This window comes from Mytilus edulis, chromosome 3 (genome assembly GCF_963676685.1).
Source record: "Mytilus edulis chromosome 3, xbMytEdul2.2, whole genome shotgun sequence".
In the NCBI taxonomy this organism is placed as follows: domain Eukaryota; kingdom Metazoa; phylum Mollusca; class Bivalvia; order Mytilida; family Mytilidae; genus Mytilus; species Mytilus edulis.
This window is the reverse complement of record NC_092346.1, coordinates 65,762,367-65,781,538: the sequence shown is the minus strand read 5'-3', so window position 1 is coordinate 65,781,538 and position 19,172 is coordinate 65,762,367. Positions and strand designations below refer to the sequence as shown.

The following is a 19,172-nucleotide window of genomic DNA, read 5'->3' as shown; positions in this document are numbered from 1 at the left end:
AAGAATCAATCGCGAAATTTATATATTGATAAATAAATTTTACACGCAAAGTTATCAATCTGAATGAACGTAATTAATGCATCTGTAAGATGAAGTTCATTAAGTTTCCAACAAAGTCAGATAGAATGAAAATTGTATTCAAAGTTGGAATATAATATACATGTACACTTTAACCGTGAGATAAAATATAGGCTTTGAAGAGCTCTATAACCGACTGTCATATATAGAAACCGCAATGAATGAACGTTACACAATTAGATATATACATGTACGTTTGACAAATGCACATTATGTGATGTACACGGTTATATACACGATTGACGAATGCACGATACACGGTTAAAAATGAATGATTGATGAACGCACGATACACGCACGATACACGGTTAAAATGAATGATTGATGAACGCACGATACACGCACGATACACGGTTAAAATGAATGATTGATGAACGCACGATACACGCACGATACACGATACACGATACACGATGCACGCACGTTACACGGAAAATACACGGAACGATGAATGATGAGCGCACGATTGGTACACGCACGATACACGCACGATACACGCACGCAACACGCACGATACACGCACGATACACGATGAACGCACGGAATAATGGTCAGTTTGAATTTTAGAAGGTCTGTAACTATGCGTAAGCCTTATTTTAGTAATGGTATTGTCATCTGATAAAGTCATGCCGATTATAAGATACACAGTTTTCTCTGATTTCAAATCTCTCTGTTTGAACCCGTCGACCTGGAACTTATCAATTATTGGTAACATTAATTATTTGAATTCGCTGTTTTACGTCAAATTGAAAACTGTGACTATACGCCTTATTTTAAGTCCAGATTTTTAGTATTAGTATTGTTATCTTAGCCTGAAAGTCTAACTGATTAAAATACTACAATAGGGAACAATTTGACAATGATTGAATTTAGTAGTGTCAACCGTGTGATTATGACCCGTGTATATAGCAAAATCCTAAATACACCGTTTGGTGGTGCGCCTTTCAGATGCGGAACGTACAGATAAGGTATTAGGTAACAGGTGAATATACTATTGGTATCGTTATCGGATTCGACCCGGAACTTGTTAATTATTGGCAATATTAATTATGTGGAAAACAAAAGGGTCTGGAGTGGTGTAATTTTTAATGTAAAACATTGTCATATATTAGCTTTATATAAAGTTGAATTCTTTGATTTGTCGTTTTTACCAATTGGACCTCGTTATTTTAGTATTATAGATATATTGGATATCAGTTTAGTCTTTTAGTACGTTAAAAAGTCGTTGCAACAACTTTTTTCGGGATTCTGGGGTTTGCAAGTACGGTACGAAAGTACCCCGGTGTGGACTGGCTTATCCATATTAGGCACAACTTTTTTGATTTTTTGGGTCTTTAATCTTCTCAACTTCGTTTTTGATTTAGCCTCCCAAACGTCTTGATTCGAGTGTCACTGGTTAGTCTCGTGTGAATGATATGCACATCTGTTGCACAAAATTAGAAGATTGTTATCAATGATGAGGTTTTTAAATTCTGCCTGGGTTAAGACAATGGTTTAAATTCTGCCTGGGTTAAGACAATGGTTTAAATTCTGCCTGGGTTAAGACAATGGTTTAAATTCTGCCTGGGTTAAGACAATAGTTTAAATTCTGCCTGGGTTAAGACAATGGTTATAGTTCAAGTGTATCAGAGTGAGTGCTAATAAATTCTCACATACAGAAGCCTTTACATCGAACATTGCAGGAGGAAGTCTAGCTGTTTGTCTGATAAGGATGTATCAACATCTTAAGAAGCACAATCATCCTATTAAATATTAAACAGTTCAACCTTAGAAGTGTAGTAAATAAGCAGCCTGGTGAATCTCATTCAAAGTTTGTACGATCACGGAAAATAATTGAATTAAATTGGATTAAAAAATTACAGACAGTCTATCCTCTCGGTCTTAATGATAATATCATGGGAATTGGCAATATATCAAGAACCGATTCTGTTAACATTTTGGATATAGTTTCTAAAACTGTTCGTAAAAATAGATCTCATTGACGCAGAAAAAATCGCAATCAAAGAAAATTTCGGACCAACCATACAAATATTTCGGACCTAATTTCTATTTCAAAAAACAACGGCAGACATTATCTGTAAACCAAGCTTTGTTCTTTACAGGTCTATAAATAAATCAAATAAAATGTTAGAGGATTGCAACACAATTTCATATTACAGTCCTAAGTATGAAATTGTTCAAATTATAATGGCATATTGTTATTCTAAATTGTTTCCAAAAGTTGACCGCCCTGAAGATCATAAAAAACATTTTATTAAAATAAAGCATGTCAAGAAAGGTTTTGATTTTGTAAATATTGCCGGTATTTTTAACGACTATTCTGTTAAAGACCAAATTCCTGGATATTTTGATAATACTGAACTCCCTCTTATTTGTTATATTTACAAGAAATCTACCCGGAAATATGTGTTTAATTATAGCCAATTGTGTAAAGATATAAATATCATTGAAAATACACCTATGTCGTGTAATTGCAGAAATTCCGAATACACCTATGGCCCCATTTCCCATGTCATAACAGGAGACCTTAACATCGTTCGCGACCGAGAGTTAAAACCATTCCTCAGTAAAGGACCTAAATATCGTCCCTGTCAATTATTAATTGGAATGAGTGTCGTAATATCATCCGCATCCACGACTCACTCCATACCTACTGTTTGAAATGGGTAAAACGGGAAAAAACTGACAAAAAATCTTTGGACTCTTTTTTTAATTCAGTAATGAAGATAGTTGATATTCGAATACTATTAGTTACATAGTGTGCTAGTGACCTAATACGGTATATATGGGGTCAGTAAATTCCATATGGGGTGAGAGCGAAGCTCGAATCCCCATATGGAATTTACTGACCCCATATATAACGTATTACGTCACTAGCACACTATGTAACGAATTTATCTTACCGACTATCTTAACGTGTGAAATTAAGACTAGTGATTCTCAAAATGAGCAAGTCTTCAATACTGTTAGCACTAAGAAAATACTTCCATTGGTCCTACAAAAACAAATGCCAACAATAACGACTTGTAAGGTTTAAATGTGTTTTATGAATTTGTTTCAATCTTAATCATCAATTTCTTCGTCTGTTGGATCTTTTAAGATTTTTTCTCAGTACCGTTTTGTTTTTTATAAAGGGACATAACACCATTACTAACCGTGTATAAAATAAGCTCCGCCCCCTTCTTACCTAATAAGGTATATAAAGGGACGTAACTCCACTACTAACCGTGTATGAGATAAGCCCCGCCTCCCTACTAACCTAATATCAAATATACACGGTTTGCACGCGGACGCTTTTAACCAATCATATTCCTGGAAATGTATAGAAGGTAAGATAAAACATTTTACGCTTAACAACAACCATAAAAACCCTATTTCGCGTATCAAACATAAACTAAAAGAACTAGCCAAGGAATTTGTTTTTGTCCCGGCTGATAAAGCTGCTAATAATATCATTATTGTTTGACGTAAATTTTATATAGAGGTTCTGCAAAAGGAAATCACCAATTCACCAACATTCCAACTGACTTCCTTTTTCAGAAAACGACATCTGTAACAAACACAAACTTTTAGCTACTTCTTTACAAGCAGAACCAATTACAACGAAAGTCCCAACTATGTACTGGCTTCCGAAGCTGCACAAAAAACCTTACAAATATAGATTTATTTCATCTTCAAGCCATTGTTCCACTACTTAATTGTCTGTTTTACTTACTAGTACACTTGGTACAATAAAAAACCTGATAATAAATTGTTCAAATGAAGCCTTTGGAAATAGTGGAATTAATTACTTTTGGAGTGTCAAAAACTCGTTGGAAGTACTTGATAAATTGCATGCATATATTGGTGATTTTTAATCTGTTCACAGTTTTGATTTTTCTACCCTTTATACCACTTTGCCTCATATTCTTATTAAGAAAAAATTCACATCCCTTATTAACTGGGCATTTAAAAAGTCAGAATGCGAGTATATATGTTCAAACTCTTTTAGGTCATTTTTTAGTAGCAATAAACAAAAGAACTATGTCAATTGGACATGCTTTGATACTATATATGCGCTTGAATTTTTACTTGATAACATTTTTGTTCGCTTTGGAGATTCCGTATATCGTCAAGTTATTGGAATTCCAATGGGGACTAACTGTGCACCACTTATTGCGGACCTGTTTTTGTATTGTTATGAGTTACAATTTATGACTAAAATTAACAAAGACCCATCGAAACAACATTTGATACAAAAATTTAACAATACTTTTAGATATTTGGATGATATATTGGCTCTCAATAATGACGACTTCAGTATGTATACTAAAGAAATTTATCCTGTTGAACTTACTTTAAATAAAGCTAATACTAACAATGACCACTGCCCTTTCCTCGATCTTGATATCTATATCATTAACGGGAAGCTTAATACAAAAATTTATGATAAAAGAGATGATTTTTCATTTCCTATCGTTAATAATCCATTTTTAGATGGTGACGTTCCCTTGTCACCATCTTATGGTGTTCATATATCTCAACTTGTACGATTCGCTCGTGTATGTAACAACGTATTAGATTTTAGCGAGAGAAATTTATGTTTTACTGAAAAATTATTACACCAGGGTTTTCGATATCACAAACTGGTCAAAACATTTACTAAATTTTATCACCGGTATAAAGAAATAATTCGTAAATATAACCCAACATGCAGACATCTTATACGTTCTGGTATTTCACATCCAATCTTTTATGGTAATATTTTTTACAAAGCACAAAAATGTCTCAGTATTCACCTCAAAAGCTTACAAAACCTTTAAACAGACTTATTAAGAAGGGATATAGTTACGATACTGTTGTCAGGTCATTAAAGATTGCATATTTTGGCTTTAATATTGATTCACTTATAGGGTCTTTGCATCGGAACTAAACACATTTTTTTTTTTTTTAAACCGTTATTGGCATGACACGGGTTATGTTCTTCTCATATATTTTTATGATAGTATGATACTAAACCGCTAACGGGAGGGATTGTGCCTGATATTCATATGATGAAGACATAATCTTTCAATCAGTTTAATTGAGGTCCAGGGGCGGATGCAGGAATTTTCGAAAGGGGGGGTGCTAACCCAGGGCACCCAGGGCAAAGGGGGGGGGTGCAAAACATATGTCCCGATACAAATGCATTGATCGGCAAAAATAAAGGGGGGGTGCGCACCCCCGGAACCCCCCCCCCCCCTGGATCCGCCACTGAGGTCTGAAGCTGGCATGTCAGTTAACTGCTAGTAGTCTGTTGTTATTTGTGTATTATTGTCATTTTATTTATTTTCTTTTGTTACATCTTTTGACATCGGACTCGGACTTCTCTTGAACTGAATTTTAATATGCGTATTGTTATGCGTTTACTTTTCTACATTGGCTAGAGGTATGGGGGGAGGGATGAGATCTCATAAACATGTTTAACCCCGCCGCAATTTTGCGCCTATCCCAAGTCAGGAGCCTCTGGCCTTTGTTAGTCTTGTATGATTTTTAATTTTAGTTTCTTGTGTATATTCGGAGTTTAGTATGACGTCCATTATCACTGTACTAGTATACATATGTGTAGGGGCCAGCTGCAGGACACCTCTCACAATTCTCGCTACATTGAAGACCCATTGGTGGACTTCGGCTGTTGTCTGCTCTATGGTCGGGTTGTTGTCGCTTTGACACATTCCCCATTTCATTTCTCAATTTTATTATAAATATATAGTCACGTCAAGTCTTTCTAGGAACCTAATTGATTGCTTGCTTATTCCATCAGACTAAAAATGACTATGTCAAGGAAATGGAGATAAAATTAGGATGGTATGTGGAACGAATTAAGACTGCGTGTTATCTTTTTCTGTAGTATGTCCTGCACAACCGTGGATGCCATTTGAAGATGTCTGTTCGTATCCTTAATCGGGGGAATTGTGTCGAGCTCTTTTTCCGGGGTTTGCTCGTGAGAATGGGGACGTTCAGCCACGAGTTCTAAAGATGACACAGGGCATACCTATTCCACAAAAAGCAAGAATTGATGTCGTTAAATAAGTTAATTAAGGACAATGAATGTCGATCGCATGTTATTGTTACAACTGTTTCTAATAGATTTCATACAAAACGATAATAAGTTTTATAACTTAAGAATTTAATGAGAAACTAAGGTTCTGACTCCCTCAGGAAAAGTTCTCGCATGCATGATTTGGCCTTCACTCGAAGTCCCTATCGGTAATTTACTTAGTAGCTCTTAGAGACTTTACTTGTCTCGGTATTTATTTAGATTTGAATGAAGAATGAAACTAAAAAAGTGCTTCGGACTCATAACACTAGTTTATTTTTGTATTATTTTTTTTATATGGGGAGAAAGTTCAAACCTTCCACAATACCATTACATAGAATTGACGTATAAAGTTCTGTTTGTCATTCAGTATTTGCATAAATAGTTGAATAATGTCTTGAATCATATTGAAATGAATTTACCCATTGAAGATGGGTTTTTCTTATAAATCTAATACTAGTAAATTAATGAATTGCATATTTTTGGTGGGTTTTTTTTTATGCAATGCCTAAGAACGGGCTTATGACATTTGCGCCGATTTTTTTAAATTGTCATTCTTTAATTTGCACCTCAAAGCGGTGAGCAGAGGACAACAGTCATATACATGTTATGTTTGACAATATATATCATTTGCACGGGCACATTGCATTTGCGCCAATTCTTACAAAATCCAATCTTTCATTTGCGCCACAAGGTTATATTTCATTTGCGCAAAAAAAAAAATACATTTGCGCCATTTTACATATACATAACGATAAAGTTTAAACATTCATTGCTGCATCGTGAATAAGATTTTTTTTATAAAGTATTACCCATGGGTAACTAAGGATCTAATAAAACTAAGAGTGACTTAGGTTCAAAACTATATAGAATTCACATGTTTGAGCTAGGTGTCAAGCTGGACATTGTCGATTCTGATACAAACAAGCCATTAGTTTTCCCCAATTGCATTGATTCATAGTTATTATTATAATAATAATAATAATAATAATAATATCTTTATTTAAAGAGAGTAACTCATTTGGATTAAACCAATTTTCAATAAGGCTCTCTACATACATATGTACAATGTTAACAATATGAATAAAAAATAATTAATCTACTATTAATACACACATGTAAACAATAGATATATATGAAGTAATATAACAACAACAACAACAAAAACACCTATGGTATACATTGTTGTTTAACTTATAAATTTAACACTTTTAAAAATAAAATGACTTGTAAGAGTTTTTGAATACAGATATACTTTTTGAATTTTTAATTTCACTGGACAGTGAATTCCACACTTTTGGACCACTAAAAGAAAAACTTGATTTGCATAATTCTGTTTTGTATTTATTTTTATTATTAAAAGTGCCTATATTTGAATAACACTATTTTACGCTTCCGTACTATTTTAATACTATTTACCTGTATTTATCTGTATCATTGGCGCAAATGAAATGCTTTATTTTGGAATATGGTTAGTGGTTCAAATGAAATGGCAATTGGCGCAAAAGCAAAGCACAACTGGCTAATTGAAGAGGTCAATGATGATAAATGAAATATAACATTCATATGTTATTTACTGGTAAAAAAAATCGGCGCAAATGAACAGAAAAATCGGCGCAAATGAAAGAAAAAATCGGCGCAAATGAAATGCAGATCGGCGCAAATGTAAAACGTCGCTAAGAACGATAATTTAAACTTTCTGGTGTGCGCGTCTGTCATGGCGGTATTAGATTTTATGAAATTTTAAGTGTATTTAAATGTAGAACTCGTTTAACTGCATCTAAATGTCGAAATCAAAATATTTTCAGCAATAATAATCATTACAGATAAAATCTATTTAAAATTTGTGTTATCAAAATATACTATATAGATATACATTGGTCGTAATAAGCAGCGAACAATTATGATTTTTTTACTTTTAATTTCCCTACCTCGTAAAGGAGTAGGTGCCGTTTTGGCCCCAAAATATAGATGTTTTACAAAATTGTTAAAATGTAAACCTTTTGTTATTTATTGGAAAGTAGTATGCTTCTGCTTCATAAATATGTGCTGTTTTTGACAATACAATGCACATATATCGGGTACTAGCATCATTAAGACATTCTAAATTACTGATCTTCAAAATTCTAGAATTTTAGCATAGACGGTTTCAGTGTGAAATGAAAGTGGCCGCATTTGTGTTCATTCTTGATATTGAAATGTAAGTTGTGTTTGATGACAATACATAACATATATAAAGGTTGAGGATGAACACGGATGCGGCCACATTCATTTTTGACAAAATCATCTGAAAAGTGACATTTTTTGGCATATTTGATAGATTTCTCATATTTAAGCATGAATCGGAGCGTTTTTCATGAGTAAATCAGATATAATCTTTCACATCAACTAATTGAATCAACTGAAATAGACACTTAAGTGTTCAAAAAGTGTCACAAATTTTTCGTCAGATAAACCTGAAATTTGAGGCCAAAATCAGCCCTTACCAGACCTACTCCTTTGTTCAAACAACATTTTTAGAAATGATATTTAGTTATTTCTGTAAACATTTCCGTTTAAAAAATCTAAACGGAAGGGGACATAAGATTCGTTGTTTCAGTATGAATCAAATGGTTTAGATGAATACAGTGAAGATAATAATTATTGCCTTCTGCTTCTTTCACTGGTACATTATTATATTTTTGGCTTAAGGAAGAGTGTTAAATACAAATTATTGAATATTACTATTGTTATTCGCACCTATTTCGCGTATAGGTGCTACCTTGTTATTCCAAGTCAATATCACAATTAATGTTTTCATTTGATTCTTTTCGTTTTTCGTTTCTTGATTAAGAATATTTACACTTTTATCGAAACAATCACTGCTAACATTGGAATTATGAACATCTCTTTGCATTAAAGCATGATATATATTAACACCAAAATATGTCATAATGGTAAATCAAAGTAATAAATAGGATTAATTTATATAAAACCCAGATATGAAACTAAAAGTTCCAAAATATTTTGAGCGATCATAGTAAGGTAATGTTTTCTACTTATCTATTTTCTTTTGTATTTATTAAAGTAGCTATTTCTTTTAACTATGAAAATATTCAATATTCGATGTAAATTATAATGTTTCATGTATTTTCCGAGGATTTTCTTTGGTATATTTAAAATGTTTTTAGATATAAATTGAATGTCAAAAAGTTAAATCAAAACCGCAATGTAACTTTTTTTCATATTTATGTTTTGAAAAAAAAAATCATTTCAATAACGAAGGGAGTAGGAGGTCAATAAGAATCGAACATACTTGTACGTTCTAATGGTTTAGTAACACTGACCAATACAAGTGTGTTTTTCCTTCGATTATTGTAAAAAAAAAATGCACACAAAAACAGTGATAAATAAGACGATCTTTTTTTCTTTTTTTTTCTAGCTAAAACTTCAAATAATTCAAAACTAGAAAACAATGTTTAATATTTATAAATATTATTCATTTATTTTTATATAAGTTTGTAATATGAATACTGTTGCATTAAAACATAGGATTTTCTAAACTTGAAATTTAATATTTCATATTGACAAAGTTAAAATGACCATAGACTGTTTTTGTAACATTCGACCTTTTAATATTTTTTTTTCAATACATTTAAAACTAAGTCTTGGACTAATTAAAGAGTATTGCAAAAATAGTGTAAGCCAACGTGTTTCGATTATTATACTTTTAGTCGTTTAATCCCAAAATATTAATTTTGTTTTTGTCGCCCATTTGAGGTCACGTCATCGAATACCCTACATGTTCTTTCATTCAAACTTTGACAATATTTTTAACATGATCACTAATGTAAAATAAAAAGTTCATAAATACTTATTATTCTATGTTATCAAATTCCTAAAAAATATCTTTTTGTTGTATAAGCAGCACGAATACACATTTGAAGCTTCAATATCTTTTTTAAAATCGCCGCTTACAACACACCTACAATTTATTTGTGTTCATTTTTGTGATTTGTTAGTTATTGATAGAGCCCATACCAAGCTACCTTAATCTTTTTATTTTAATTAAAGTCAATTCTTTTTATTTCGGCACGGGACGTTTGCGCTTTTTCATAGCACATTTGCGCTTTTTATTTTGGACACTTGCGCTTCAAATCATAGGACATTTGCGCTTTTGCAATTTTTTGTATTTATCACTTCCTCTTTTATACCGGCAGGTTTGACCTGACAGAGTAAAAGTCATATTTTCTATATGGTTAAATGTTTAAAAATAATTCACAGTGTATTTCATAGAACATTCAGGTCATAGCACATTGCTATATGTTTAAAAGCTTATATACAGCTAAAAGTAAACATTCTAAAGACATAAAACACGTACAGTCATCACAGGTCAGTTTTCGCTAAATATCTAAAGCCTAAGGAGTGAAAATATTTAGCTCTTGTTATCTGTTCTGACTGGTTTTCGTCCTTATTTCAAATACAAAAATCAAGTTTCTCTTTCTCAGTTCTTGACTGGAGTGCCTGTTTATCAACATAACGTAATTCACCGACTGTTGTTCAATGATACTCTTCAAAAAGATAAACATAGCAGTATGTGTCAAGTAAATCGTGATTCAACTGTCACATAATTTTCTATCAGGTAGTCTGCAAATTTTGAACATCTAAGTTCTTTTATACATAGGTAAAAAGCGGAAATGTACGATCACTTTAATATAGGTGAATCAAAATCCAAAGCGCAAATGTCCATAGTATATTTGAAGCGCAAATGTCTTATCGTTTTACAGGTAAAAAAGCGCAAACGTCCTGTGCCCTTTTATTAAGTCTCCCAAACAAAGTTTGGAGACTTATTGTTTTTGCTCAGTTCTTATTATTTTTATTATAAGGTCTTTCCACTTTTCTGTGGAAAGACCTATTGTTTTTCTTCTATTTTTTTTTTCTTCTGCCTAATTTTGTTCTTGCGATAAATATTTGTTTCGCAATATGTCGCTTAGATAGAATGAAATTCATAACAGTGTGGTCGACGGTAAAACGTTTATTAGTAATTGTACTGAAAAGTTTACCTATAACTTGTTTGTCGTGGGCGATGATTTTATGCTCACTCAGTCTATCGGAGGCCTTCAAGTGGGGATTTAAATAATCATTTGTTACACATTTTGATACATAAAATGAAACTTTCTTTTCACAAATCATTTAAGCAATTTATTTTAAATAATTGTTATACCATCACTTACAACAGTTTCACTTTTAAGAATATTAATGTCCAGAGCTGATATCAATAAATAATAATAATAATAAAAAGTTTATTCATGGTAAAAAAAAACAAAAAAACTTTTAAGTTAATGGGGACCCGCGTTATTTCAGAAAATATCTTATTGATTAAGAGAACAAAAACTTCTACGTTGTGATCATTTAAGAGTGGCCTTCTATTTATTCAATGCTAACCATGTGGGCTTTGTTTTTTTTTTTTTATATATACCATAAATCGATTCGTTCATTCAGATATTTGTCAGTTTGCCTTGGCTCTTCAAGTCCAACACACAACTTCTCACGAAATTGGTATTTTTCTTACAAAAATTACATCCATGTGATGTATTCTTTTCATGGAGAATGAATGTTGCACCTTATTTTATTTGTTATCGGTTTTTTTGTGTGTATCATTGACGTATAAGACAACCTGAATCATCTTTATACAAATTTAAAATATACGAGATGGCAATTATGACACAAAATAACTAAATTAAACTTACAGTAGAAGAAAGATAATGAACATCGCTTTTATAGTCTTCTAAATGTCGAAGACACGTGGTCTTTTTAAAAATGATGTAAATTTATAAAGGAAACAACAAACAAAATAGTTCGAATATTTATATTGGAAAAAGTAACGGTGTGTAAATCATAACAATTATTTTATTTCAATGAAAATCAAACTGTTGAATTTTTCCGCTGCGAGCAAATTTTTAATGTTGGTTGTATTTTTAAAATCATTAAATCTTGTATTCTTGTTGGAAGCTGCACTGTGTAGTTTATACTCGGTTTTTTTTAATGCCACACAAATCCAACACAGACAAAAAAAATGGTAGGTTCAAGAAATAATTGATGCAAACTATACTTTATTGTAGTTTTAACATGGGTAGGCATTATATTCGTGATTATTTTTGCCCGAGCGATATCGAAAAACTATTATAAAAAGTGTCCTAGTTCAGTGAAAATGTACGTCATACTTATTTCCTACACAAATAAATAAACAAACATTAATTAACATACAACACTTCCAAAGGCCAGAGACTCCTTACTTGTATGATTTTGTAAAAAAAATGCATCTTTTTAAAATAGTCGAAAGCAAAATTGTCTGTCCAATGGAAAAGTCGAAGCCCAATAAAGATGAACAGTGCATTATAGAAACATAGAAGCTGGTTGCAAAAGTTGACGACAAGATCTATTTTATAACTTGAGTATGGCCTAATACTATTAACCTGAAATAAATATATTTATAGCAATTCCCTTGATACGAAAGATCTACATGTTGCCTTGGGCTTATTTTTCTTTTTTTTTTGGCTCTTTGGTTGGGTTTTTGTCTCAATGACAATTCAATTTTCATTCTTATCATAGATATAACTGCATGTTAAAATAAGAATATGTAGTGTGATAGACAATCAGACACATTCTTTCCAGGGACCAACAGGCGTTATCAAGCTATAGGTCCCCGTATGGCCTTCGACCATTAGCAAAATACACACTTTATTGAATGAAAGCTCCAAGAGGTCTTGGCATGAAAAAAACAAACATAAAAGATGAGCGAAAAAAAAATTTAGGGATACCGCATGGAAATTGGAAAATGGTCCGCAACATTAATTTAGTCAACTCACTTAGTTGAAATTAAAGACCTGGCGAATTTTAGCCTTTTGCAATGGATGTGATGTATGTTTAAAAAAAATCATGGTTTGTTTGGACATTTTTATAATTCAAGTCTTGGTTTTAAATTATTTGCAAGTAAGTTTTAAGTCATGAACAAATAATCACTCACAGAAAGACGTCAAATCCATCAACAAAAGAAAAAAAATAATAGACGACCGACAACGCACAGAATATCATGTATGTGTTCCGGACCATATGAGTATTTGGACCATACGCATATATCATGACCATAAGGGTATACTAATATGGTCCAACCATACACGTATGGTCCGACCGTACGCGAATGACGGGTATGGTCATGCGCGTATGGTCCAAATACTCATAAGGTCCGGAACATATTTTATTTGCGATCACAAATGCACGAAGACGTCCATTTCTATGTAAATTGGGTCGATTTTTTGATATAGATAAGATGAATGCGTTTCTGTTGCCAAGTGTTTTTCACAAGTATAGTAGCAGTATAGTAGAACGGTTTAAGTTTCCTATATACACCAAATGATACATTTTGCCAATACAATAACGTAAATGCATGCAAATTTCACAAGGTTTAATCCAAATAGCTTTCTTACTATCCAATAACTTTCAAGTACGAAAAAGACAGGGCAGAAGTATATTTTGTCTTTATGTTTCGTATTTGCACAACTTTTGAAAGTGGATTATGCATTCGTTCTAAAATAAAATTAGACCAGATAAAAGTTAAAAGATTACATAACTCGACAATCGCAATTGTTAAATCGCTTTGACATCCGAAAAAGATAATCAATCAATACATGCATTGCAACTTTTAAAGCCAGTAAGTCGTTCTTTTTTTCTGAAAGAACATGGCTTTGCGATATCTTATTATGAAAATTGATTGTCGAAACATAACAAAAACACAAGTAAAGGACGTTTAATTAATCAATATAAATCAAAACACAAATTCCTGATTAGTATTTCGAATGAAGTATTTTATATAGGCGTTGAGAACCTTTGGTGACCCCACGGTTTAAATGTTTACATTAAGGACGTCGTGAGCAATGGGCGTTATAGACGAACTTTCACCTAATCTGTCCCAGTCAATGGGATATTAAAGTGCGCCAATCAATGTCCACAGCCACACTGTTTATATGAATTCGATTCTATTTGGTATATGATATCGAACAGTTTATGCGCTTTTGAAATTTACCCTGCGTAACCGAATACTTTTCTTTGTAGGAGTTATCTCCCCAAACACTGTTTTCCTTGTGATCACGACTCCTTCGCAACCGTAAGAGATTACGACAAATTTATTTTATTAAATTGCTCGTTATATCCTTCGCATGATTTGTCCAATTTCGACCGAAGCAATATGAACGCTCCATATGAGAGTTATTTCCCCTTTTGTATTTGAAATTTTGAAATGTATTTTAAACTGGAACACCATAAGTGATAGAGACCTAGGATCTTTTGATTTGAGGTCCTTGGTCCAAAAAAAGGAAAATTAGGTCAAGGTCAAAGGTCAAGGTCATATTCTAATTTTTGAATTAGGCTTATTTCCACTCATTTCCAGAAACCGTATAAGATATCGACAAATTATTTTGACTAAATTGTTAGTTGCGACATGTCGTAACTTAATAATTTTAGTTGAAAAATGCGTAGACAATGAATGGGAGTTTTTGCTCCTATCATATCTAAAATTATGTGTAAAGTGATATAACTTATTAACCATACGTATTAGAGACCTAGGGTCTTTTGATTTGATATCCTCAGTTTGAGACCCTCAAATTGAGGTCAAGGTTATAGGTTAATTTGACGTTCTAGATGTTGACCTTGGCTTTAAATTCATATCTATACATCATAAAGCCATATGAACTGACATTTTAGACTGATTTTAATATTTTAATATCAAAATAGATATTCACTGGTGGAAAGACCTTCAATTGTTTTCTGAACAATTGGTTTTTAATTATGTCACCCGATCGACAATGTCGGGTGACATATTGCTTTTCTTATGTTTCTTTGTTATTATTATTATTCTTCCACCTTTTTTTGTCCGTCAGGTTTTTTGGAGTAAAAGGGAACCAATGTTGATGGAACTCTACTATAATGAGGACCCCCATCTGAAGTTGTGCACCTTGCTATGGAATGGTTAAAAATGGCCACCGTTTCCATGGAAACGGAACAAATGTGAAAAATTCCACTTTTTGGTTTTGGTGAATTATTTGGAGATGCTTTAACTTAGAATCATTATATTTTGGTACAATGTAAGTGCCCACTATATACTGGTTTTGGATGATTTTTGGCATTCATTGGAACAACTATGTTGCCATGGATACCACACCAAAAATTTCAAAATTATCAAAATGCTCCAAATTCAATGAAACTTCACAGTAACGATGAGCAACATTGGAAGATGTGCAATTTGGCGTTGGAATTTCCAAAATGTCTTGTGTTACCATGGAAACAAGGCAAAAATGGTCAAAACGCTTAAAAAACCTTAAAAAGTGGCATTTACTTCCTTAAAATGGTAGGTCAAATCCATTGAAACTCTGATAGTATGTTCCCTCCCATGTACCAATGTGGTATCTGCCATTAGAAATTTGAAATGGTCTGTGTTACCATAGAAACCAGCCAAAATGTCAAAAATTTCAAAAATTTCAAAATGCTCAAAAAGTAATGAAACTTAATATGATTGCTGAATGTCAAGTCTGCATGAGATTTTTGAAGTTGGAATTTCCAAAATAGCCACCGTTGCCATGGAAACTGCAAAAATGTCAAAAATTTTCAAAATGCTCCAAACTTAATTAAAATTAATATTATTGTCAGCTGGCATGTATAGATGAGACTTTTGACTTCTGAATTTTCAAAATGGCTGCCGTTGCCATGGAAACAGCAGAAATGTGAAACTTTTCACGATGCACTTATTTTAATGAAAATTTACAAAAAGATATATCGCAATTCATAGATCTGCATTCACTGTTTACTTGTTTTGAAATGGCTGCCGCTTAGTGGCAATGGGGGAAGGGTGACATCCGCTATTGCTTGCAATGGCAATTCTAGTTCTTCTTCTTTTTCTTCTTCCGCCACTTTAAAAAATGAACTTGTCCGCAGCGTTTCTCCAAAACCACTCGTCAGATTTACTTAAGGTTTCATAAAATGTTAGACTAATATGTCTAGGTAAGCCATTAATCGTTCGTGTGTGCAATGGGGTCTATTAAGGGGTATTTTGGGGGGCCGAAAGAAGGGAGGGGTTTACTATAGAACCCTATGGGATTTTATTTTCGAAAATTTTCAAATGAATATAACTTGAAAACTCTAAGTGATAAACACACACAGTCTTCAGAAATGATCATAGGACAATAAAACAAATCACATGAAATATTGGGGGAATCCCTGGGGGTCATTCCCACCCCCTCAAATTTGGAAATATGCTATTATCTTGTGAACGGTCCAAATCCCTTCCCTAAACCATATATATTCTGGAATGGGACAATAAAAAAAATGAAAAGAAATAAAAGGGATGTCCCTAGGGGGTCACCCCACCCCCTCTTGTTTGAAAACTTGTAAATGGTTCATATCCCCACCCCTAAACCATATATATTCTTGTATGGAACAATAAAACACACAAATGAAATATAGGGAGAGTCCATTGGAGTTACCCCCACCCCGTTCAATTTGAGAATGTTCTATTTTTTTGTAAACGGTCCAGCTCCCCACCCATAAACCATATTTATTCTTGTAGGGGACAATACAACAAATCAAATGAAACTGAAGGGAAGTCCCTGGGGTCACCCCCACCCCATTCAATTTGAGAATGTTCTATTATCTTGTAAACGGTCCAGATCCCCAACCCTGATACATTTATTCTTGTAGGGGACAATATAACAAATGCAATGAAATAAAAGGGAAGTCCCTAGGGGGTAACCCCACCCCTCTTGTTTGAAAACTTGTAAACGGTCAAGATTCCCACCCCTAAACCATATGTATTCTTGTATGGGACAATTAAAAAAATCAAAAGAATATGGGAGTTTTGTTTGGGAGACTTCGTAACAGCATCCTGTTACAATTACTTCTTGTTTAAATTTACCTTCAGTAGAACATGTTTGCATAACAGCAAACTTTAAGGTTCTTTCTACATTTCTTTCTTATTAAAACTTAACTTTTATTCGTATAAGCTATTAATATATTCAAAACGTATACATATACTATAATAATCAAACACTTTTCTTGTACGACAGAAGTGAGACTTAATGAACGATATAAACATTTTTGAATAAAGTTGATTTTGAATAACACCTTTAACTAAATGTCATTTTTTTTTGTATTTTTTCCAGAACAATTACAATGGAACCCTTGTTTCAAAATACATCGGGAACACCATTGAAGACCTCAGCGGACAATACATCATCAGTCTACTGCAATATAACTTGTCAGACAAGCGAATTACCCGCTATATCCGCGAGAACCGTATACGACGATGCATTAGAGGGTCTAGAATATGTCAATATTATCCTTTTACCAACATGTCTTGTAGTTGGAGTTTTTGGAAATCTGATCACAATATTCATAATGAATAGCAAAGCCTTTACCAAAATGGGATCCCGTTATTTCCTTGCAGCTTTAGCTGTATCAGATGTGACGCTCCTTCTGGCACAACCCTTCAACAAGATGTTTGTTTTAGAGCTCTTTGGACGCGATCTACGTGCTTTATCCGAAGATGGTTGTAAATTATTCTTCTGGTTCTTTCGAACGGGGAAAATGACGTCGTCGTGGTTTGTTGTTTATGTATGTCTGGAAAGATTCACTGCAGTCCTGTTCCCGTTTAGGGTAAAGATCTTTTTCAGTAAACGAAACTGCTTGATAGGAATTGCAGCTGTTTATTTTGTCATTGGGGGCTTTAATGCCGGTTGGACATATTGTTCAAAGATTGACAGCAAAGGTGTATGTAATCCTGATAGTTTTGATAAGAAGGACCCACAAGCAGTGACATTATACAGGAGCATGCTAACAGCTGGATCTAGTCTTTATTCTCTGATTCCTATAATCATTATAGTAACAGTCACACCCATAATTCTTGTCAGCTTAGTAAGACGCAGCAAAGCTCGGAAGAAACTGACAAATACAAAAGGAAACAGCTCCGATCTAACAAGGGCCACGACAATGTTGGTCTCCGTCATGGTTACATACGTCATATTTGTTACCCCGATCACAGCATTGCATAATATAGCTTTCTACATAGGAGTAGATGCTTTTGGACAAAATACAAAGAAGTTTCTTATCTTTCGGGACGTCTCTCAAATACTGGAACAGCTTAATTATACCGTGAACTTCTTTCTTTACGTCTGTTCATCCCGTCCATTTCGAGCTGGAGTATCACAGATTCTGCGACTCGATAAAATATTGGGCGGACTTCAAAGATTGACCTCAAGAAGCCGATCAACTGATTCAAAAACAAAGTCGTCTCAGATTTCAAAATCATCTGACAAAGGAACATAAGAAAAACAAAAACCCATAGACGAAGAGAAAAGAGCATCCTCGTTAGAAGTTTTGCAAGATTCTGGCGATAACGCAACCAGTGCGTGTACACCAGTGTACAGCACGACTCAAGAGCAAGATAATAAAACAGGTACAAATTCACCAGATGGAAGCGCGACTCTATCAGAAGATAATGAAAACGGAATGTGTTCACCAGAAGGTTGTGCGACTCCAGACAAAATTAGTAACAATACAGTAATTTATAATAATGTCCCATGATTTACATTTAAAAATTGGGACGAAAGTTATGTAAATATGTATTTAAATTATTTATTCAATTAATGTTCTTGCTGAAAACCAAAAACTTTCCGCATAGAGATGTGTGTGATAGAATAAATTTGAATACAGACAAACTACTTTTGTTATTGTTTCACCTTATATATTCTGGAAATAAATGTTAAAACGAATGTTTTTGATATTATGTTTTTTCCAGATATCAATGTGTTAACTGAATCTCTTGCTTAGACACTCACTTTGTAAAAGAGGGGCAAAGATACCAGACAGATATTCAAACTTATAAATCGAAATTGAACTGACAACGCCATGGCTAAAAAAAAAGACGACAGACAGACAGACAAACAATTATAGTACACAAAACACAACTGGGAAAATTAAAACTGAGCAACACGAACCCCACCTAAAATAA

At 33.2% G+C, this 19,172-nt stretch overlaps 1 protein-coding gene across 1 annotated transcript; it reads left to right on the top strand.

The window, feature by feature from the left end:
- Nucleotides 1-17,331: 17,331 nt before the first annotated feature.
- Nucleotides 17,332-18,891, top strand: LOC139514461 (neuromedin-U receptor 2-like). The gene has a single exon (XM_071303767.1). It carries the CDS (start codon nucleotides 17,336-17,338, stop codon nucleotides 18,485-18,487), a length of 1,152 nt encoding a protein of 383 aa, XP_071159868.1. The 5' UTR covers nucleotides 17,332-17,335; the 3' UTR covers nucleotides 18,488-18,891.
- The last annotated feature ends 281 nt before the right edge of the window (nucleotides 18,892-19,172 follow it).

Bases quoted from the DNA above. Each gene is read 5' to 3' on its own strand.
- LOC139514461 (XM_071303767.1), top strand. From the start codon at position 17,336: ATGGAACCCTTGTTTCAAAATACATCGGGAACACCATTGAAGACCTCA.